The following is a 22,440-nucleotide window of genomic DNA, read 5'->3' on the forward strand; positions in this document are numbered from 1 at the left end:
ACCATTGGCACAAATGACGGCACTCTCGGGACGCCCCACACGTAGACACGCTTCGCCCACCAGGCTGCGATTCTGTATGAAAGATAGCCACCCAGGGGCCAGCAGCCAGAGGGACATGCGAGCCGCCTCTGAAGACCCAGCAGTTCATTCCAGGGATAGGTTTCCTGTCTTTAAACAATAGCCCAGCATTCTCACCAGGCCTGGTGTGTGTGTGTCAGGCACCCAAGATGTGTAATTAACAGTTTCTGGAGCCCAGGGGGAGCACATTTACACTTTAAAGAGAAAACTGCTAAGAGATGATTAGCATCACACGCTTTAAAACCTCTCTCCTCTCGGCCTGTCTCCTGTCTCTCCCTCCCGCACTTCCTGCCGTTGCTTTCACTAACGCTGCTCACTGTCCAACGGACAAACCCTTACTTTGCCAGCTACTTAGCGGTGGCCAGTGTCATTTTTGTGATGTTGCAGCTAGTAATATGAGCCCAGTTGCATAGTCACAAAAGTGATCATTGGAAACTGTGACTGCTGCAGGGACACTGGGGGACCCTCTCTGAGCCTCTAACGACCTGACCTTGCTTGCTGTTGGTTTGCATGGCGGCTCCTTCTCACTCAGTGACCGAGGGTTGGTTTGTATTGCTAACCGTTCCTTCTCGGGGGATCGAATTTTTGTCAATGTTGGAGATCTCTCTCGCTTACTGTTGATTTGTCTAAGAGCAAAATGAGACGACTATGTATTGCTCATCTTCATAAATGACCAGCATCGCCATCTCAGGTCCCCGGATGAACACATTGGCTCCATGTTGCAGTGGTTTTGCTTTTCTGTTTGTGACGTTTCACGTTGTGATAATCCATGACTCTTTGTAAATAAAAGTTGTAAGCTGTACCGCCACACATACTTCCACCACGTCTCCATGGCCTGTGGTTGTGTGTGAATAGGTCTAGCATTGGGTGGGGCCAGCGTGGGTGTGGAAATTACAGGGAAACCTTGCAAAGGCCTGCCGAGGCAGCCAGTCACTCAGGCTCAAGGAGACGTACCTTCAGCATGCTGTAAATGAGGACAGGGCCGCCGGAGTGCAGAAGTGAGTAGCAGCCACTGTAGCCATCTCTCTCAGAGAGAGGTTACAGGCGCATTTTGCAAAGAGGAAGCTGAGCATTGAACACTACCATGCTCCACTGACTCCTAACTTCAGGTCTTCTTAAAGGGCATGTGGTTACAAGGCTGGTGTCTCTTAGTGTAGCTTTCATGTGCATGATCCCATCAGGAAAGCAGAGAGCAAGCCTAGTGACTGGTGAGCATGGAGGTGCTGAGGCTAGCCCACAGATCCAGAGTGGCCAAGTACACGGAGTGACAGGAAATCAAAGGCATAGGGCTGAGGTCGTTTGTGTCAGTAGGAAAGTTCTGTTGAAGGAGAAAGACTTTTGAGAGGAAGGTTTGATTCCGCACACAGGCAGGTGCACGCAGGGCCTCTCACACGCCAGGCAGGGCTCCCTCACAGCCGCCCCCAGGTCTGCGCACAGGCTCTGCAGCTGCATGCGCCTCCTGTGCAGCCCTGGCCCTGGTATCTGCCATGTCAGAGCTTGGAGCGAAGTCAGGAATGGGAGCTTTTAGCAGTCGAAGAAAGTAGGTCTGTTTTCTGTCCTGATTATTGTCCAGGGACTGAGACTTTTCAAGGCCTCCTGGCAGCTCAGTGCTGTTGCTTCTAGGAAGTTCGTGTCTACTTTCTCACCTTTCCCAAGCCTGCATTCCCACAGCCACGAAAGGCTGCCAAAGAAAGGGCCGTGGCGGGGCTTGCCCGTCTTAGCCTGCTCTTAGCCCTCCCGGTGTAGAGCTGCCTGCATGGTCCTCAGGCCGGGATGCTGCAGGTGTCGACGTGTGAACAGCCACAGGTCTTGTGCGGCTGAGCAGGTCTTTGAACATGACCTGTCCATAGGGGGTTCGCCTTATCCGGTCTCTGCAACCTCCCCTCCAACTCCCATTTGCTGGCCCCATTGTGGGGTTCAGACTTCTGTCAGAAGTACCTCGTTCCAGAAATGTCATAAAGGAAGTGGGAAAGAAAGGGGGCCTCTGATATTGGGTCTGTGTGATACTAAAGTCTCTACGGTTTCTCGGCCATAAGACACGCGCCTCCTCCTCTCTCCGCCTGGTCCTCTAGTCTTGCAGCCAATAGCTGACTGAATTTCTTTCTGCTCTCCATTCACTGTTACTGAGCTGCGGAGGCATGCCTTTGCAAAGAGACATGACGTCTTCCCATTACTAATTCAAGGGAAAACATTTTTCTTGTCTTGTCACTTTTCTTAATTTGAGTCTTATATTGCAGGAGTTCATATAGCACATTCTAGAACACATCTCCATCACTCATTATTTTTTTTCCTTCCAGCAAACTCAGATCGCGTCTTTATAAGAAATATTTTATTAGAACTTTGATGAGCTCTGGAAACATGTTTAGCTATTTCACTGAATTAAGGGGAGAAAAACAGAGCTGTGGGTTGAAATCAGCCACACCTGATTTAAACACGGCTGGGTTAGCAAAGCCTGAAATATATCTCATTGTAAGTTTATGACCACTAGTCCAATTTAGAGAAATGGAAAAGACTGACTTGAGCTTACTTACTCCTTAAACCATCAGGTCAAACAGGGTCTTTAGGGTGCTGCTTTTTTTAAGTGACAGGGTAGTGTTACAGTCCGTATCATATGATGCACAGTCTCTAAATCCAGCAGAGGCCTAATCGCCAGTCCACATGCAGGTACACATCAGGGAGGGTGGAGGGTCTTGGAAGGGCGAGGGTACAGGGTGTAAGCCCGGCTCCTAGCAGTCTGTTCACCGACCCTAGACCTCATACTTGTAAGGGAAAAAAGCATCATGGGCATGTAAACAGTCTTTAAGTGTGTTTAATACATTAACATTGACAAGGGAAATCTTTGAGATTAAATGTGCAATTTTTTATTTTTATTTCTTTTTTGTCTAACAGGCTATTACAAAATATTATCTCACTGTATGGTCTTTGTGTTGTGGCTTGTTATTTGTTTTGGATAACAGTCTTGGTGCATCGCTGTAATTCTTATCTCTTTTTATTTCAGAAAAGTAAACAAGTGCTACAGGGGCCGTTCTTGTCCCATAATTGTTCATTGCAGGCAAGTATGATTTTTAACGTGGATTCAGTTTTTGCTATTTCAGAACATAATGGGTATAGTTGGCATAGAGACCAAGCTTTCTGACTGCCTAGTGAAGCTATCTAACTGTTGTTTCTAAGGTAAACCACAGATGCCATGCCATTGGGCCACAGAAAGCTGTGGATCTGCGTCACTCACCCCGCTAGCTGTGGGGGAGGGCGCTTTCTTTCCAGCAGGCGCTGCTACATGTTCTGACACCTGTTTCCAAATGCCCAGCCACCTTATTTTTTTCTTAAATCCTTATGATGATTAACCTTGACAGAATCTGGAATCACCTAGGGGACAAACCTCTGGAATGTCTTTGAGGGAGTTTCTAGATTAGGTTAATTGAGGTGGGAAGTCCTACCCCAAATGAGGATGGCACCATCACATGAGCTGAGGTCCTGAACTATATGAAAAGGAGAAGACAAGCTGTACACCATCATTCATCTCTCTCTGCTTCCTAACTGTGGACACAATGTGGCCCCAAGCTTTAGCCAGCATGGTGGACTGTAACCTCCAAGTCTGAGCCACAATAAGCCCTTCTTTCCTTAAGTTACTTCCTGTCAGGTATTTTGTCACAGCAACAGGAAAAGAAGCACTATAACCCTCTTGGTGCCACAAAACATGGGCCGTAGGTTTTGTATGGCTGTGTCCCGGCCACCAGCGCCTTTTAGCAGAGTAGACCCGGCACACAGGTAGAAGTTCCTGGGGCTAAACACAGACACTTTGGTAAAGACGGGAACAGACCTCTGCCACTCAGTTCCATGAAGCTCAGCCTTGGTATACAAAATTCAGTGACTTAGGAGCAGTAGCCACACCAGGGAGAACTGGTCTACTCAACAACAGCTCAGCCCAATGGCTGTGTCTACTGGACTCCATATTCACCTGTTCGTGATGAAGAACACACATTCCATTTCCCTAGAACTGTCATAAAATGTTCCTTTCTGCCTGGAATGAAAAGCAAATCTGACTCCAGAGATACAGCACCAAATGTGTCCATTCTGTCAAGAAGTATGTGTGCAGGTCTGTCTGCATGCGTGCTTCTGCCTTTGAGAAGAGAGTGAAAATAGCCTCTGGTTTCTCATCAGAGTAGAACAGAACATTTTTTTTTACCAAGACAAATTACATTTTGATGGAAATTTCTTCAGTATTTCTTAAAGCATTTGGAGTCGGCCCTGCAGAAGTGAGCCACACTCAGCATGAGCAAAGCCAACACACTCACTCATCGCAGCAGTGAGGAACTTGCAATGGCAAGGCAGCTGTGCGTCTCTGCAGTGGCATAGTGAAGGTGCGTGTTTGTGAAAGAACAGTGTGGAAAGTTTCTCTTGGCAACCTCAGCTTTTTTCCACCATTTGTTTGGAAAGACCAGAGAGAGCCAGTGCAAGGACCCTTCGCCATGAAGCACAGCCTGGAGTCAGCCAGGCACCTGACAGACAGGCGGTGCTTAAAGTACTGAATGAAAGCTCCTCTCTTTCCTGAAACTCGCTGCTGACTTGGGGCAGGGGGATGTACTATGACATGTGCTCCCTTTACAAGTTGCCAGGGGTATGAGAACAAGCTCGCTGCAAACTCACGTGACAGGCTAGAGGTGTGTATGTGGCTGGGAAGAAGGCTCTTCTCAGTCTTCGTGAGAAAGAGCTATGCTAGGCTGCTGTTCTCACAAAGAAAGAAATTTCCCTGAGATTTCCATACAACTCAGACCCAAGTGGTAAACTGTGAGCTGAGCTGAGAGAGGAGAGGACACTCTTATAATCAAGTAGTGGATGAAAGACACTGCTTCTAAGGGAGGGCGTGGCTTTTAGAGGGTGGATGTACGTCCAGGACAGGTGAGGGCAAGAGCTTTGCCCTAGCAGGCATGCCTGTGCTGGCCAACTCTACCAGGTATCCTCCAGCTCAGAGTCACCCGGCTCTCCCAGGGGAAGCATCTGACCACTGTTAGCATTCAGCTGTGGTCACCTGACTCCATGTCCCTCCATGTTGTTTTCCTGACAAAAATGGACCACATCTGTGCCAAGGGGTGGAGAGAAAACAGCAAATGTTTAGAGCACAAAAGCCAGTCCTGGAGAGAAAAGGAGGGTCAAGACCCTTCCAGTCCCCTTTTCTTGTCCTCCTCCTCCTCCCTCCTCTCCCCACTGGGGGGGTGTGTGCTGCTCTGCCTTTTGTCCTCTCCCTGCCCTCTGTGCTCCCTCCCATCCTTCCCTCTTGCCCTCCCTTCCTCCCTCTGTCACAGTCTCCCTTTCCCCTCCAGCTGCACTTGAGCATGAGGAAGGCAATGGCTGCTGTCTTCGCTGTGCGCCGCCCCCCGGATAGGCACCTTTTCACTCTCTCTCCCTCTGTTGACAGTGACGGCGCCGGCAGGAGCGGAACCTACGTCCTGATTGACATGGTTCTCAATAAGATGGCCAAAGGTGAGACTGTGAGTCTGGCTGCTTTGTTGTGGCTCAGAGATGGGATGGCGTTACCATGGCAACGCAGGGTGCAATATTCACAGGAGGCCTTGGAAAAAATTAGCCGATTGTTGTCCCTTTCCTGAATGGAGTGAAGGCTGTCTGCAGCAAGCACGTTTATTTTTGAGGTTCATCCTTTGTCTTCAACAGAATCAGACGCACACACAGTAGGTCTGTGACAAGGGTCTGTCCCACGTGGTCTGATGTCAGTGCCTAGAGAAGGAGAGGGCAGGCTTGGACCTTCAAATACTACCTCAGGTTATTGCAGGTCAGAATGTCCTTAATGTATTCTGTGTGACCTTCTGCTCCTACTGCATTAACAATACATGAGTCAGGTTTCCGACTACTGCCGCCTAAAAGCCCATCATATTGACATCAGTATGTTGCCTACTCTCAAAGAAGCCTTAGCCGGATGGGTACTAGGCTCAAACCCGGCCTCAACCATATTAGGCAGTCTGCCTCTAAGCCTGACCCAGCCCAACACTAACCTTCTAAGTCCCTCCTTAATGTGTCTGTCTGTGTGACTCTCCGCTGGGTCACAGTGCTGGGGCCCAGGACGTAGAGCCTGTTCATCAAGGTGGCCTGCAAGGTGAGCATGAATGCTGGCATGAACGCACACCCTGCCACTTCTGCCCATGACAGGATTTTCCAAATTGCCTAAGCACTTGCTCTGCCAGACCTTACTTGTGTAGAAGAGGTAAGAAACCAGGGTAAGTGCTGGCCTCTAAAGTGGAGGTCAGGGGAAGCAGGACCTGTGACTGAGAATCCCAGGAGCTAGCTGAGTAGAGCCACTGGGATGGCCTAGCAGCCCCGCCTGTATCTACCCAGTCCTTCCTGGCTTGGAAAATTGTCGCACTCTTTAAAGGGCCCCTTTTGGCATCCTTTGGGTCCTGGAAAGCCCAGAGCTATGTGGCACTTACAGTCTCCTTCCTGTGAACAAGGTGTTTTGTCCAAACACGAGCTTGTATGCAAAACCTCATGCTACCCTGGAGATGCCTACCTTCCAGAACATCCAACTCCATCCTCCACGCAGCCATCTGAGCAGACCCTAATGGTAGAAATGAGGTTTTGTATATGCTGCACAAATGCAGCAGTGCCAAAATTAACATCTTCCTCACTTTGTTTCCTTTTGGCAAAAAGAAAGGGGAGACGGCTCAGCCAATAAAGTGCTGCCATGCATGAAGAATTGAGTTCCATCCCCATAAGCCACATAAAGATGTCACATGTGGTATCACGCCTGTAATCCCAGTGCAGGGAAGATGCAGACAGGTGGATCCCTTGCTGGCCAGCCAGCCTAGCCTAGTTGGTGAGCTCCAGGCCAACCAGAAACCCCACCCCAAAGGATGTAAGCGACATCCAGGGTTATCCTCTGACCTGCACACACCTACACAAGCATGTATACCTGTGCACATACAATGTGTGCACATCCATCTACGTCTGCATACAGAAGGGAAGAGTGGCCCGGGTACAGGTATGCAGTGATAACGCAGGGGCCCCCGGAGTAATACGGAGGCCAGCAGAGCTTGGAAGAGTGACCTGAAGCCCTGCAGCCAGGGACTACAGGCTGGAGCCACTTCTGAGCCCAAGCTTCCTCTGCTGGCTGCTAAGCAGTGCTACTGTCTTTGAGGTCCTAAAGTAGCTTCATGTGGAGAGACACAGAGGCAAGCAAATACTCCAATATTGCTTCTAATAATTTTTATTTTTAGAACATAACAGCATCCTAACATTTTCCCTCAAAATTTCATCTTCTTGTCCATTAATGCTGCTGTGTCTCATTAAATATCTTTTTCCTTTGCAAATAAGCAGTTTTGGGTGCTCAGAGCTATCAGTAGAATCCATGTTTCTTCCCTTATCATCCACCCTCTCCTGGCTCTCATGAACTAAGTATTTTTCTTATATTACACCAGAATGCCCTCAGAACTATACAGAACATTCCCTCTCATGGCTGTGTTTGTAAACAATGTGCTATAAAAGGCTACTTGGCAGACATTTGTTACACATGAAACATGCTTCTCCAAAAAGAACCAAGCAGGTGCAAGGGGTACCAGCCAGGGTCGGGCCAGCACGGGCAACCACTAAGCTGATGTGATGGGGCCCGAGTTTTAAATGGCCCGGCTCATGTCCTGGGGAAGTAAATGAGGGGCAGTCTGCCCAGTCTGGGGGGAGCTAACTGGTTGGTTACCCAGTCCGGCCGGTCGCCTGCTCCACTGCGTCATGTAATGCCAAATTCCATTTGAAGTGCGCTGAGCCCTCACAGCGTGCGCCCAGCCATGTGAAACTGGGCCAAAGCGAGCAGACTCCTGGCTCTCTGGGATCGGTCACCCTCTTTCCAATCCTGACCTGTCCCCCTGAGAAGGGGGCAGGGCTGCGGTGTGAAATCCCCTGACCTGGGGCCCAGCCCGGGTCTCCAGAGGGATCAAAGGGCAGGCGGCCCCTCGCGGGCTGAGGTGGGCCTTTCCCAGGCCGCCACCCCGAGAGGCCGCCAGGGTTTTGTCCTGGGCAGCCGAGGCCTTCTTTGTCTGGCCTGAGAAGCTGGAGGCCCTCGTTGCAGACCCAGCGTTCATCAAATGATCAAAGGCCCAAAGCCCCGGACATGCAGCCTTTCTTCCATTTCCCATTCTCAAAAGGAATGAATTGCACAAGCAGCAAAGAATGCCTGTGCAAAGCGTTCCTGTGCAGGCAGGGCCGCGGCGTCAGAGTCCTCTTCCTCGGAGCGCTCAGAGTGCCCAGCTGCACCGGGGCGGCAACCGGCACTCATTCACACGGCTTTTCAGGGATTAAGGCCCTCGGGCCCGGCGTAAGGGCCCGAAGAATGAAGCTGGAATAATGGAACTTCTTTCTACACTGCCGGGTTTATGAGCAAGTACACAATGATGTACTTGGAAATCAAAGCAACAAGACTCCTGCTCTGGCAGGATCTGAGGCTGGAATGTAGGTGCAAGTTTGCAGTGGGGGGCGGGGGCTGGCCTTGGAACTAGCTCTAGGTAACAGTTCTCACATGGAAGGGCCTGGCGCACAGCTGCCAGGTCTTGCTTCTCCAGCTGCACCATTTTCTAAGCTTCTGGTTTCCAGGAACTTGTTTTCCCCACTCACATCCCAGGGTTTCCTTCTAGTTCATCACAGTGTCTTAAAACTATGGAAAGTGCCGGGCAGAAGGTAGAGCTGCCCAGAGATCTCCTGGCAAGGTTACTTGGAATAGCAGGGCACCAGAGAGCTGAAGTTAAGCGTCCCTCAGGCAGGGCCAGCACAAAAGCCCAACACCAAGACACATGAGCTACAGACTGTCACCATCATCCAGATGAAGAGAGGGTCCCTCAGCCTTGGGATGCTACAGAGCTCCGCACGGATTAGCTACAGGCAGGTGGCTGGCCAGCCAGGCCTTCCTGTGCTGTGGCTCCGGGACACCAGCTTATGCGCAGGGCAGTCCAGTTCTTTCGTTTAGCAGAGCTGCAGATTGGGACTCACATCTCCCAGGGCAAATGTGTGGTCCTCTGTCCCTTTTGCAGTACATGCTACACCCATCCTAGGTCACGACGCTCTGGGCTGCTGTGCTGCCGAACCCATGGACTTCTGCCATGCCTGTCGTGTGCTGACTGGCTGGCTCTCACTTAGCATGAGGTCGTCAAGTTTACCCATGGTGCAGCACATGTCAGTCTTTACATGGATGAATCGCAGTCCACAGTACCATATTTGCCTTGTCTGTTGACGGGCATCAGCTTTGGGCTGTTGTGACAAGAACTGCTTCAGACATATATGTCCAAGTGTCTGTCTGAATCCCTGTCTTGAGTTCTTGTTCAGTGCACACCTTAGCCTGGAGCTGCTAGGTAAGGTGCCAGCACTGGGTTTGCACTGTTCTATACCTCTAGTGACCCCACACGGGCTCTGGGTTCTCTGCATGTGCAGTGTGCCTTCACCGTTGGTTCCAGCCCTCCCAGGGTATAGGAAGTGGCATCCCGCTGCAGTGGGACTTGCATCTGCGTTTTGTGTGTTTACTGGCCTTTTGCAAATCATCTTGGGAGAAATGTTGATTCAAACCCTTTGCCTATTTTTGAGTTGGGTCACTTGCTTTATAGGAGTTCTTTTTGCATTATGAATAATAATCCTAGTCCCTTGACAAATGTTTGGCTTGTACATTATCTTTTTCTACTCAGAAGAGTTTTCTTGTCTTTATCATGTTCTTTTGCTGCACGAAAGCATTTTGTCATGTCCAGTTTAAATATTTTCCTAATGTTCTTTTCCTTTGATTGCCATGCCTTTAGTGTCATATTTAAGAAATCTAAACAATTCAGGGTTACAAAGACAACTCCTACTTTTGTAAGAGATATTGACTGTATAACTTCGTGTTTGTGTGCAGTGTATACACATATGTGCAGATACACACGCCCATGTGCAGGGGTGGCCAGAGGAGGACATTATCACTCTTCTATCTGTTTCCTGAGGTAGAATCTATCACGGAGCCTGAAGCTGTCCATTTCTCAGTGAGGCTGGCTGGCCAGTAGCCCCAGTGACCTCCTATCTCATAGCTCCTCGGAGCTGGAGAAATAGCCAGGCCTGACTGGAACGCAGGGCCTCATACCTGCACAGCCGGCACTCTTACCTGCTGAGCTGCCCCCAGTCCCAAGCTGTTGACTTCTAACAGTAGGCCTGAGCAATGGGCAGAAGCCTGTCTTTGGGGGGCAAGAGAGATCACAAGCCACAGAAGGCCACAAATGCTTTTGAGCTGCATCACCAATCACATGTGGGCATAAGCTATATGGCATAGACCACTATCCGCTGTAGGCAGTGGTCTTCCTCAAATCAGGTCAGATGGCTTGATGAATGTGTTAAGGACCACACCTACTCCATGTTAAGTTAGCTTAAAGTTGACTTGCAAAGAATGTGTCCTCCCAGGGTGGTCAGTGTGTTATTTCAGACAGGATAACTTCACACACCTGCCTTGGCCAGCTGCCATTGCTGCTCCCCCCTCTGGGCCACACTGGCTCCTTCAGTGCCCCACAACACAGGACCTTTGCACGTGCTGCACCATGGGCTGGGGTGTGACCTCCCAGATTACAGCTGCTCCTCCCCGTTATCTCATGGAACCTGCTGTCCCTCATGGTCACGTGGTCACAATCGCTGTCACCTATGCTTTGGGTGAACACAAGCTTAAGCCATGAAGGTGTCATGCCAGTGGGTCCCAAAGAAGCCCAGCATCACCATGTCAGCCTGTCTGCTGAGCACCTGGAACTTGTCAGGCTCTGCAACAGTGAGCCACACAGAAGGACTTGTCTTCCTGGAGAGCTCTCTGTCCTTGGCCAGCAACATCTTGCGGCTTGTAAGGTGGTGGAGCACGCTGGCAAGAGTGCCCTAGGCTAGCAGTGGTCGCCAAGCTTGAGGGGGGACTCAGAGACCATTTCTCACAGGAGGAAAAGGAACATGACCGCTTCACTGTGAACCGAGAAAGCAGGTTATCAGAGGCTTGGTGGCCAAACAGCTCCAGCTGCCAGGGCCAGATGTGGAGCCCAGCTCTCCCGCAAAGAAGTCGGGAGACCCCGATGACAAGCTGCCAGGACACGGCCAGCAGCGTGTTCCCAGGGCGGAGGGCTAGGTTACGGGGCTGCCTTGGGCATAATGAACGTGACGCCAGGAGGGGAAAACAAGGGCCAGAACGGCAGCCAGCAAGTCTGTTCCTTTGAGCCTAGAGTCACAGAAAGGGAGACAGCCCGTACAAGGGTGTACAGGCCTGGCAGCCACAGGGCAGGAGGACCGGAAGTTACCAACGCTGGGATACAGGCAGGTCAGAGCAGCTGAGGGGTCCGCAGGCGAGGACCAGCCCAGCCCAGCATCCGCGCACCAGCACAGAGACAAGGCTGTGCTCCCCGAAGGCCCATCTGGGGCTGAGACCGGCTTGCATGGACAGGCTGGTCAGCTGGGCTGGGCCGCGAAGACAGATGCTAGGAGAAAGTGATCGTCACAGCGCCTGCCGTCTTCAGAGGTGATGCCTTTGACTTCTCCCTCAAAAGGTTTTAGGCCAGAAAGAGCCCAGAGCAGGTAAGGGGCGAGGGGGAAGGGGGAGCCATCGGCGTTCTCTGAAGAGACCTGCAGTCGGGCTCCGCGTGGTCCTCCAGCTGCCTCTGGGCTTTCTACACCTTTCCTCTGCGCTTCGCCCGCATCAGATGTGACCAGCCTTGAGAGTGGCATCGCTGCTGCCTGGAACCCAGAAGCCAGGTATGTCCTGGGCCAGCCCGCAGGGGACCCTCGGAAGTGAGGTGCTGCCGGGGCATGGCTGGCTCCTGTAGAGCCGCACGGTGGACATTGGGCATGGCTCGACAGAGCACCGCACCTCAGCGGGGACCGCAGCCTGTCCCGTGAGTCCGTTGACATGGCTCTCGGCCCCATGGGACAATGTGTCGTCAGGGAGCACCAAGCTCGGGGCCCAGCCGCCGCCTCCAGCCCGGAAGGGGAGACGAGTTTGCCCCGCATGTCTCCTCACACGGGGCCCTTCTCTCGGACTCGGCGTGCCGGGAGCCCACGCCCTGATTCCTCTTTCGCGTGCTGGCGCTTTCTCCAAACCATGGCCGCCACGAGCCCGTCTAGGTTTGTCTGCCTGGACCCCCTCCAGACCCTCTGAGCCCCACGGGCCTCACTCTGTGACCACTGCCTGTGTGGAAACGAGGGGACCTTTGGCAGAGCCTTGGTCCTCCGCTTTGCCACCTCCGGAAGCCCCACACACCCAGGAGCGAAGAAACCCAGAAGACTCAGGCAGGGGGAACTGGGTGGCCACCCACAGCTGGGGACAACGGAGCCTCTGCGATACAGTGACAGACGCAGCAGCGACAGCGGGCTGAGGGCAACATGCCATCTTCAGACGTGTTCTAGTTACTCTCTCTCCTTTTCTCCTTTTTCCTTTCCCAACTATCTGCTCCATCCCAGGCTGTTATTGCCTCTCCCCCTGCCGCCCTGGGCTAGTCCCTCCATGACTTGAGTGGTTCCAGCTCAGAGGTCTTGGAGAGTTCAACATGTGGGCACCCTGGACTTGGGCAGTGCCCGAGGGCTTATCCTTCATGCCAACATCCTTCCCCAACCAGGGTGATGTTTATGGGGCAGGGCCACAATTACTGCTCCCCTTTACCTAAGCATAGGATGCCCTTCCTTGTGTGTGACGCCCTGATCAATGGGCGCTGGCAGTTGGGCTCATCAGGTTGACTAGGGTTCCTGGGCCACTGGCAAGAAAATCCACCAGAAGAATCAAGGTGCTACTGTGTTTGGGGCAGCAGTGAGGGTCAACTCTGTTACTTTGAATTAGTGATCCACATCTAAAATCTCCCCATGTCCACATCAGCTTGCATTAAACAGTCCAGTGGGAGAAGCCAAAGCAGTAAGTGTCTGTGGAGTATGGGCAAACGTTCCAGAAGCTGGCAGAAGACTGTGAGGCGTTTTACACAGTTCCCTGCTCTGGAAAATTGCAGAGTGGAGACTTTGAACAGTCATACTCACAGAGCCCTGCTTCTGCCCCACTTAAACTTTTTAAAGCTCTGGGGTCATCTCGGTGTCTTCCAACCAATGATTTAGAACTTTTTTCAAAGAAACAAAATATAATGCCCACTTGTCTTGTTCTAATATTATTGATTTTCAAATGAATATGGTACAAATTTGTCTCCTTTTGTGCCTCAGAAACATTGTGAAATGGAAATTATAATTTATCCAGGGCAGTGGAAAATAGCATTCCTTCCCTGCTTATGACTCCTGTAAGTCTTCAGCTAGTCATTCATGTAAGTGGTGATGAATGCCCAACACGGAAGGCCAGGACGGTTAGGAATAGGCGTGCAATGTGAGGGTGGGGGGCGACCTTGCATGTGGTCATGCATGTCTCAGGAGGTGAACATGCTATGTGGGGTTCCATGTACATGGATGCACATTGCATGCATGCAGTATGCAGTTGGTGGGAAAAGGCAGCATGAAGCTTGACTGCAGGGAAGGGAGGCGTGCTCTGCTGTGGGCAGCCACAGCATCCTCACTGCAGCCACCTTGAGTCAGTTCTGGGCATGAGAAGCTCAGGTTGTGCTAAACAGCCCCTGGCTCAGTACTGGGGTGGACTCTGCTGACGTTGAGGGATGGCCCAGTCCGTCCAGACTGACAGCTCAACGCAAGAGAAAGCGCACAATTCCTAGAGCGCACGTGAGGACCTCGGCTCACCTCCTGGATATGTTGTGCCTTTTGGAATCATCATGATTACCTTAGTTGCTCTAAAATGCACTTACTTAGAAAAGATCATTTTCTTAATTCCTCCAGAGAATAGAATTTATAATTTTCTCATGCAAAATGAAGGTCTTTCAGTCTTGGACACATGATTACATACTAGCTTCAGTTTCAGGACAAATGCAATGTTTCATATCCCTGCAATGTGCAGAGGCTGCTGGGTCTGCCATGAGACCCTCTCTTATTACTGAGTTAGTCCTCCTGAGCAAGCTGTTGGGAGTCTGCTGAGGAATGACCACAGGAGCCAGAAAACGGTGTCAAAGATGAACTAGTCCACTCCTAGTCACCTGGAAGGAGGACTAATGTCATTAGCTGGGTTACATGGTTCTCACAGCCAATAACCAAACTCCAAGAGAATCATAGCAAACCTTATAAAGACACACCAGGGGTGCTTTTGTTGGGTTTGCTTTAACTTCAAATTGTTTCTTTCATTATAAAAAATAGTGTTAATTCTTTAAAACAAATATGCTTTTAATGTTTATTGTCTAATGGACAAATGTTTTTTCAATCTAAAACTTAAAAACTTCTGTAGTCTTAAAACTGTATTTAACCCACTTGTAAACTTCTCAACCAATGACCCCGCAGAGAATCAGAAAGCCGAATGAGAGCGGCAGGTGTTCATGGAGCAGAGCCTCAGTGGCACCCAGGGCTGTGAAGAGCCCGTGTCGGGCATGCTCACCAGTGCAGCAGCAGCAAAAGGAACAATTTTCTGGGGTCAGGGTAAATAGCAAGGTCCAGAGGTGAGCTCTAGCCCACCTCCACACTTCACATTGAGGCTCAGGCCAAAGGTCCACCCCAGAGCCCCGGCCTCTACTCCAGCTGCACATCTCTGAAGTCACCAGCTTAAATGAAATTCCACTGGTTCCCAAAAGGTGACTGCAGTGCACATTTGGGACTGCGCATTCATGTGCTCTCAGTCAAACAGTCCCCGGCATTCGCAGGAACTCCTACTGAAGCCCGAGCCCGTAACTCCTGCTCCCGATCCCTGATGGGTGTGCCTTCTCGGCATGGTCTAAAAGTCTCCGCGCACATCGTGAACTTGCGCATCCCAGCCACCCTGTCCCCTAGACCGTAACATCAGTCAGGCACCTTTCTGTTGTCACCTAAAGGGACTTCTTCAGGAGAAAATTCCATTATAAATGCACTAGAGGGAGCTCCTTAGTGGCGGGATTTTAAGCGAACCCCTTAACATTCAGCAGAGCCTCCCGTGGCTGGTGTGAGGGCTCATGCACACCACCGCTCTGCATCTCTGTGGGTGCAGAGGTGCCCGTGTGCCTTGGGGCCACTCTGGTGCTCAGGAGCCTCAGCACCCGCTCTGAGCTGGTCTCCCCATACCTCCCCATCCCTCAATTAGAAGATTATACACGAAGTCCTATTAAAAAGTGTGTCTACCATTTCAAGGAACTAATTATTCTTAATTCTGACATGCAAGAAGACATCAGCACTGACAATTGATTTTACTTAATAAATCCATTACTTACCTAATTTTAGTGCTCTGCACTTTTTCAACATAAATTTAACCTCCATTGTTCAGTTTTGGCTTTAGGCTAAATAGAATTCTAAGACATCTTCCACATATCATTTGGTATTTTAAGTACTTTTGTCTAGAGATGACCTCATAAGGATGTCCCCAGCCCCTCTTCTCACCTTTCCTCGGATCTCATAGTCCAGAACTGACCCAAAGTAATGAAATAAGAGAGTTAGCTAAAACATTTCACAAAGAATAAATCTGTGGCTGGAAGATATCTGCAGTGACCGGACACAGGGAACTACTCACAGGGAGGACGCCTTCACCCTGGTGACATGCTATAGCTCTGGGAGCTCCCTGTGGCCTGGCCAGACAAGCAGGTGTGAAACGCTTCCACCCAGGCTGCACACACAAGTACAGCCCTGCAAGACTGTGTAGCTATATTGGGAGGGATCTGTTTTGTTTCTTGTTTGCTTGTCTGTTTCTTAAGGTCAGTTTCAGAGACCAAAAGTATATTAAGCTAAAATTGAGGGGGCTTTTAGCCTACACCCCAGGTTACAGTGTACTCCTTACATGACACTGCAGGAAGACAGCCTTTTCTCTCTGTTGAGCCATACTTTGTACTGAGACTAATTCTGCCAAGCCTCATGGGTCATGAGCCACAGGCCAAGTGGTCACCGTGGGAACAGAATCCTCACCCTTTGCAATTCCTCAGGCTTGGTTCTCTGGAAGGGATTAATTGTGGAATCTGAGTGAGTAGCCAGCATGTGCTGTGTGCTGTAAGGGACAGTCGAGGCCACCGAGTAGAGAGGAATGGCTGGTGCCCAGCCTCATCTGTGCCCTCCCCCAGTGCAGAGCAGTGACGCATCACCAACCTCAGCTCAGAGCTCACGCCCCTTCCGCACGACCTGGCACAGTGCGACATCTCATTGCTGCTCAGCATCCTGCTTCCAATTTGTCTCTTTGTTTAATATGCAACACCAGCCCTAATCACATTTTTTTTCACACAAACCCCATTCCCATCTCTGAATGCAGCTAAAGACACACCAGATCTCCATCATATTACCTCCCTATTACATTCATTGTAATTACATATGTACAATATCAACCTATTAAGTATCCTCTTCCCTTAAGACACACCAGATCTATGCCCCACATCATGAGTCTAGGGTCCCTAGACAAATGGAATATGGCCAGGCCTCCTCATTTGGGGAGTTTCTGCCCCAGGTTCATCCTTACCTCACAGTCCAATATGCATCTTTCCAGTAATCACTGCTTGTGAGAAGTTGGGAGGCCCATTGTGATGTGTGGGTAAAGCACACTTCCAGATCAAATACTTACAAATGTGGTCCACAGTTTTGCAGAATGCTGTCCATCCTCAATGAGAGGGCAGGGACAGCCGCCAGAACACGGTTCTTGTGAGTAGAAATATTCAGTAATGAGTAGAAATATTTTTTGCATGTGTGTACGTTTGTTCATATGCATGTGGGCATGTTTGTGTGTGCAGACGCACATGCGTACAACGAGACATTGGGTGTCTTTCTCAGTCGTTCACGTAGGTTGTTGAGATGGGATCTCTCACCGAGCCTGCAGCTCATTGACAGAGCTAGATTAACTAGCCAACATGCCCGGGGCCCTACCATCCCTGCCTGCCCGGGGCTGGACGACAGACAAGCGGTGCTATGCCTGGCTTTTACACGGGTGCTGGGGATCTGAACCCAGGCTCTCAGGCCTGCATGGCAAGCACTTTCCCCACTGAGCCATCTTCCCAGCCCTTCTTGGTAGTTTTCTATGGCATTTCTGGAAAGCCGCAGTCAGTGTTCAACAGTAGGTTGTGTTTTGCATTCAGACATTAGCAATAAGTCTTGCCACTCTTATGTGGCACTCTTGAGGCCCTCAAGCAGCAGTGGGTGCCAGGCAGCCATACAGCCAGCCTTTCAGTCACCAGCTGCGCTCAGTGTTCACCTGGAGCTGCTGCCCCAGCCCAAGCTGCAGGGAAGGTGGGTGGCGGGAACGGCATGAGCTCTTCAGTTCTGTCCACATCAGTGGCATAAAATGAAATCACAGCAAAACTGGGTCCAGAGGCCCCAGCCCATACCCAGAGATCCAGTCTGCTGCTGCAGTGCGAGCAGAGCATCTCTGACGAGGCTGATCAGAGCCCAGAATGCCAAGCCCGGTATCGGCAAGCCTTCGGTGGTCTCTACCCAGGATTGTTCCAGAAGCCAGTGTCCTAACAATCACCACTGTGTCCTACCAATATACATCAACTGCTCTGCTGCTGCAGGAAGACGAAGAGAGCCCCAAGCCATGCGTCTTACTTAACAAACTTCTTTTGTTTCAGACTGCTTTAAGTTCACTGGGTTCTTTTAAAATGACATTGTGTTATTATGGCCTTGTTGGCTTTTGAAACCTTTTAACCCCTGAAGAACAACAATGAAATGAAACCTTGGTCTGACCCTTATCCATCTCCAGTGAGTCCTTGGCCAGCTTCCGCAGACTGCCCAGCTGTCCTGAGGGCAACAAATGGTTCATTTAAAAGTTGGTGAACACACGTGATGTTCTTAGGCCTGCCACAAGGGTGCTTGCCTCCATAGACGGGAACTGGAGAAGCCACTGACCAACTCTGAAGAAGACTCGTGCCAAACACCACCCTGGCCCTCCTAGGAGATGAAGGAATTGGGTCTGCCTTCAGGAATGGCCTAACAGTCACCTGCCTTACACAGCAGCAGAACTGGGACAGGACAAAGCCCCATGGGGCTTCTGCCTCTGCCCATCGCCTGCTTCCTCTTGGGGCAGCCCTGCTCTAGGCTCCTGCCCTGCTCCGGGCAGCCTGCGTGGGGAGGTTCTCTGTGGGGTTAGTTCTCGCTCTTTTGCAAATAAGGCATGTGGTGGGAAGTTGCTCCTACAAGCCACATTTGTCATCTATTTACAGCAGGGAGGGTGGCAGCTGGACGTGGCGTGCTCATGAGTTTTGGCAGAAAAGAAAGCTTCATGTTCTCTGGCTGGAGAGATGTCTCGATGGTTAAAGAAGCTTGCTCACAAAACCAACCAACCTGGATTCAAGGCCCAGGTTAAGCTCCCCAGCATCTACGTAAAACCAGATACAAGCATCTGGCGTTCATTTGCAGAGGCAAGAGATTCTGTCGAGTCCCATGCACCCCCATATGCAAATATTTTTTAAAAAATAAAAGCTGCATATACTCCCAGATGCTTCTCTCCAAAGTCCTCCACACCTTGCTCCGTTGTGCCAGGCTTAGTCCAGTTTCTGACGAGCATGCCCACCACTCTGTGGCCTTGGCCTTCGCGAGCCTCTGCCAGCAGGAAGGCCACTGTTCCACTAGGCTGGGTTCTGCTAACAGTGTGATTCTATGTTGTCTGTGAAGCTGCTGGGCTCGGAGTTGGATGTGCTGGAGGTTCCTGACCGACTCGAGGGCTGCCCTGCCCCTGTGGCAGGCTGGGTTGCATGTGTATTGCTTGCTGGGCGTGTCCTCCCTCCACTAAACTGCAGCGAGCGGAAGGGCCAGGATCCTGCCTGGTTCATTAACTCATCATCGCTCCTTAAACTTTTTCCACCAGTGACCCCTATGCCTAGGGTATGCCCCAGGTATAGGGATATATAATAGCTATATAAATTAAACATGTGTTGATTTTTTAAGTGAAAAAGAAATTTATTGTAAACATTATCATGGAGCTTGAAGAGATGTTTCCACGGATTAAGTTCTTGCACACAAGCATAAAGACCTGAGTCTGGGTCTCCAAACCTATGGGGATGCTGAGCATGTGCTCTGCCCTGTGACCCCAGAGCAGGGAGGCAGGGAACCCCTGGGGCTCACTGTTACCTAGTCTAGCCAAATCTGTAAGCTCTAGGTTCCATGAGTCAAACAAGGAGCCACGGTGGAAACGGGGAGAATGAAACCAACCAACATCTACCCTGGCTCCACGGGACTCACACGCACACCCACACACAAGTGTGACCACATGTACATGCAAAAACAAACCAACATCTGCCTCTGGTTCCACAGTACTCACATGCATGCACACCTACACACATGTGTGACCACATGCACATGCAAAAAACAAACCAACATCTGCCTCTGGTTCCACAGTACTCACATGCATGCACACCTGCACACATGTGTGACCACATGCACATGCAAAAAACAAACCAACATCTGCCTCTGGCTTCACGGTATTCACACACATGCATACCTACACACACGTGTGACCACATGCACGTGCAAAAAACAAACCAACATCTGCCTCTGGCTTCATGGTATTCACACACATGCACACGTACACACACGTGTGACCACATGCACATGCAAAAAAACCATAGTTCCTTGGTGTATATATGATTTTATTTGTTAAGACCAGCAAATTTGCATACTGATGAGGTTGATGTGCTTTTTATTTTTTCGTAAATCATTTAATCTTGGCTGAATATTTGATGCTACAGGATATACAGCACCTTCACCATTTTCAGAGTTGATAGTTTGATTTTATAATTGTCAGTGCTAAGAATGCCACTTCTCATAAATACATGCTACAAAATGACAAAAGCATATTTTAGAGCTATTTCAGAAATCATTGGAAATTCTGTCCTAATCCCATCAAAATTCATTTATTGATTTTTCATAAAACTCAAGTCAGCAACTCAACAATTGTTAAAATCAAACATTCTAACACAATCCAGTGCAAAGTTATACTAATTTGAGACCTACACGCTGTACTAAAAGTGTTTGTTTTCCATAATTAACCCAGTGTTTTTTATAGTTTTTCGAGGTAGGGTCTCACTCTACCTCAGGCTGACCTAGAATTCACTGGGTAGTCTCAGTGGCCTCCAACTCATGGCAAAACCCAGTATTTTTCTACAAGAGCAGAAAACATTTTGTGTGTAATGAAAACACTGTGGTGTAACATATGATAGTCTCAGGCTGAGCTGAGGGTCTCGGGCACTGAGCACGGGTGCTGCATGGTGGTAGGCACACAGGGTACGAAGTGCACCGACATGTGTTCAGAACCGAGGCTGTAGTGAAGTCACATGCACCATGAGCAAGTGCCGCCAGAAACACCTCAGTCAATACACAATTTAGACTTGGTTTGGGGTTGTTATGTGTTCAGACATCTTTTACTGTTGACAGATTTTGTTTCACAAGCCACATGGGGTCATGACCCTGAATGTTAAGAATGGGCACTAAAGCACCTATCAAAATGGGAAGACAAGTGCATGTGTTAAATTACTACAAAGTTAAGATTTACAGCCCAGAGAGTGCATGCAGCTGTCATCTCACCAAGGAAGGGCACGGTCCACCGAGGAGAGAGAGCTCAGCTATCTCACGTGGGGAGGACACCGTCCACCGAGGAGAGAGAGCTCAGCTATCTCACGTGGGAGGACACCGTCCACCGAGGAGAGAGAGCTCAGCTATCTCACGTGGGAAGACACCGTCCACCGAGGAGAGAGTGCACCATGGAGCCACAGATCCAGAATGCAGCATGACTGGTTTTGCCTTTTCTTCAAACTGAGAACTCTGAGGCTTAAAATATATGGAGTCTACATTTAACAGCCAATATTAAGCCATAAAAGATCAGTCTAACCTTTCTTATTTTAAGTAGAAAATAATCCTAGGAAATGAAGATTAAAGTGTGTATGCTGTATCCCCAGGCTTAAAACAACCTTTAAGATGCCACAAAATAAAATAAAATAAAACCCTGCTTTCTCATGGTCATGCTGGCTGCTGTTAAGTGTCCATGCAGGCATCTTATAACCGTTTCTCAGACCAGCTTTCTTGAATTAATGCTAATGAAAGCTGCCCTGGCCTTATTTTTCTATATGAACACTGGAATTGCAGCTGCCTGCCAAGCCTGCTGAGGGATGAGTGTAATAATTTTCAATTGGCCTCTTTGCCCAAAGGGAGCCCGATAGCAAGAGATTGGCAGATGCAGTGTGGATTATCTTGTGCACTGAGCTCAGCCCAATTTGTGGTTTGTTGCAGGTGCTAAAGAGATTGATATCGCAGCGACCCTGGAGCACTTGAGGGACCAGAGACCAGGCATGGTCCAGACAAAGGTACTGTCAATCAATCCTCTGGGACTTTAAATGTATTAAAGGTGCCTCTCTCCACTGTTTTCCGAAGAGCAGAGAAGGGGGTGAGGCCTGACTTACATAGCCACACACAATGGCTTAGGTACTGCTGGGCACCATCTACACCAGCCCCAAGTAGGCCAGTGCACAGAGGTCCATGGACACCCGAGTACTTTCAGCACCAACAAATGCTGTCAGGTCCCAGCTGGTTGAAACTTGATGCATTAGGATTTTCAGCCAGGTCTGGGGATAGGTGAAGACCATGGCCTCACACTGTGCCACTGAACTGCACCCTCAAGCCAAGAACAGTTTTTCTATTGTATTTATTTGCATTTTGGTGTTTGTATAGTATGTGTTGTGTGTGTACATAGGCACATGTATGTATAGGCTCACACTCAAAAGCATGCTGTGGATGCCTGAGGAAGATGCTGGATATCCTCCTATATTGCTTTTCCACTTTACTTCTCTGAGACTGTCTCACTGAACTGGAGATCAACATCCTTTGGGGAGACCGGCTGATTCTCCTGGCTCTGTCCCCCTCAGTGCTGGCATTACAAACATGCTCAGCTGTGTCTGGCTTTTTATGTGGGTGCTGAGGACTAAATTCGACCTCATGTTTGTGCTTCAAGCACTCTCACCTGGTGAGCCATCTCCTTGGGCCCCCAAATATTGCATTTGTAGAGCAAAGAAACTAAAACCCCAGAGACTTTCCAGAGCAGTGTCACCAAACATTCTGCCTGCGTTTCCCATCTCCTCCATCCGGCCACCAAACCGTCCTAGGGTATACAGAGTCCTTAAAAGGCCCAGACTGCCACAACAGGGAAGAAAACAAAAGGTTTGTGTTAGCCTCAGAGTGACAGAGCTAGACATGAGGTCGCATCCACCTCCTGCTCCTTCAGCTCTCCAGAAATGTCCGTGTCCAGCAACAGAAGCCCGCAGCATCTTCCCATAGGTGGACTTAAATCACAGAATACAAGCTCTCCTTCCTAGTGTATTCCTGACACTGGAGGCTACTGGAGCCCACACAAAGTGTGAAGTTGTTACAAAGAAATGC

The 22,440-nt window shown here is 49.9% G+C and overlaps 1 protein-coding gene across 1 annotated transcript in view; it reads left to right on the forward strand.

The window, feature by feature from the left end:
• Ptprn2 (protein tyrosine phosphatase receptor type N2) overlaps positions 1 to 22,440 on the forward strand; it is a gene marked incomplete at its 5' end in the record, with an annotated part of 831,187 nt that overhangs the window by 801,510 nt on the left and 7,237 nt on the right. Inside the window, 3 exons of the mRNA XM_045160998.1 lie at positions 3,077 to 3,130; positions 5,495 to 5,559; positions 21,298 to 21,371. Coding sequence (XP_045016933.1) covers positions 3,077 to 3,130; positions 5,495 to 5,559; positions 21,298 to 21,371 — 193 coding nt within the window. The remainder of the gene's footprint in view (positions 1 to 3,076; positions 3,131 to 5,494; positions 5,560 to 21,297; positions 21,372 to 22,440) is intronic.

This window comes from Jaculus jaculus, chromosome 10 (assembly GCF_020740685.1).
Source record: "Jaculus jaculus isolate mJacJac1 chromosome 10, mJacJac1.mat.Y.cur, whole genome shotgun sequence".
Classification (NCBI taxonomy): Eukaryota; Metazoa; Chordata; class Mammalia; order Rodentia; family Dipodidae; genus Jaculus; species Jaculus jaculus.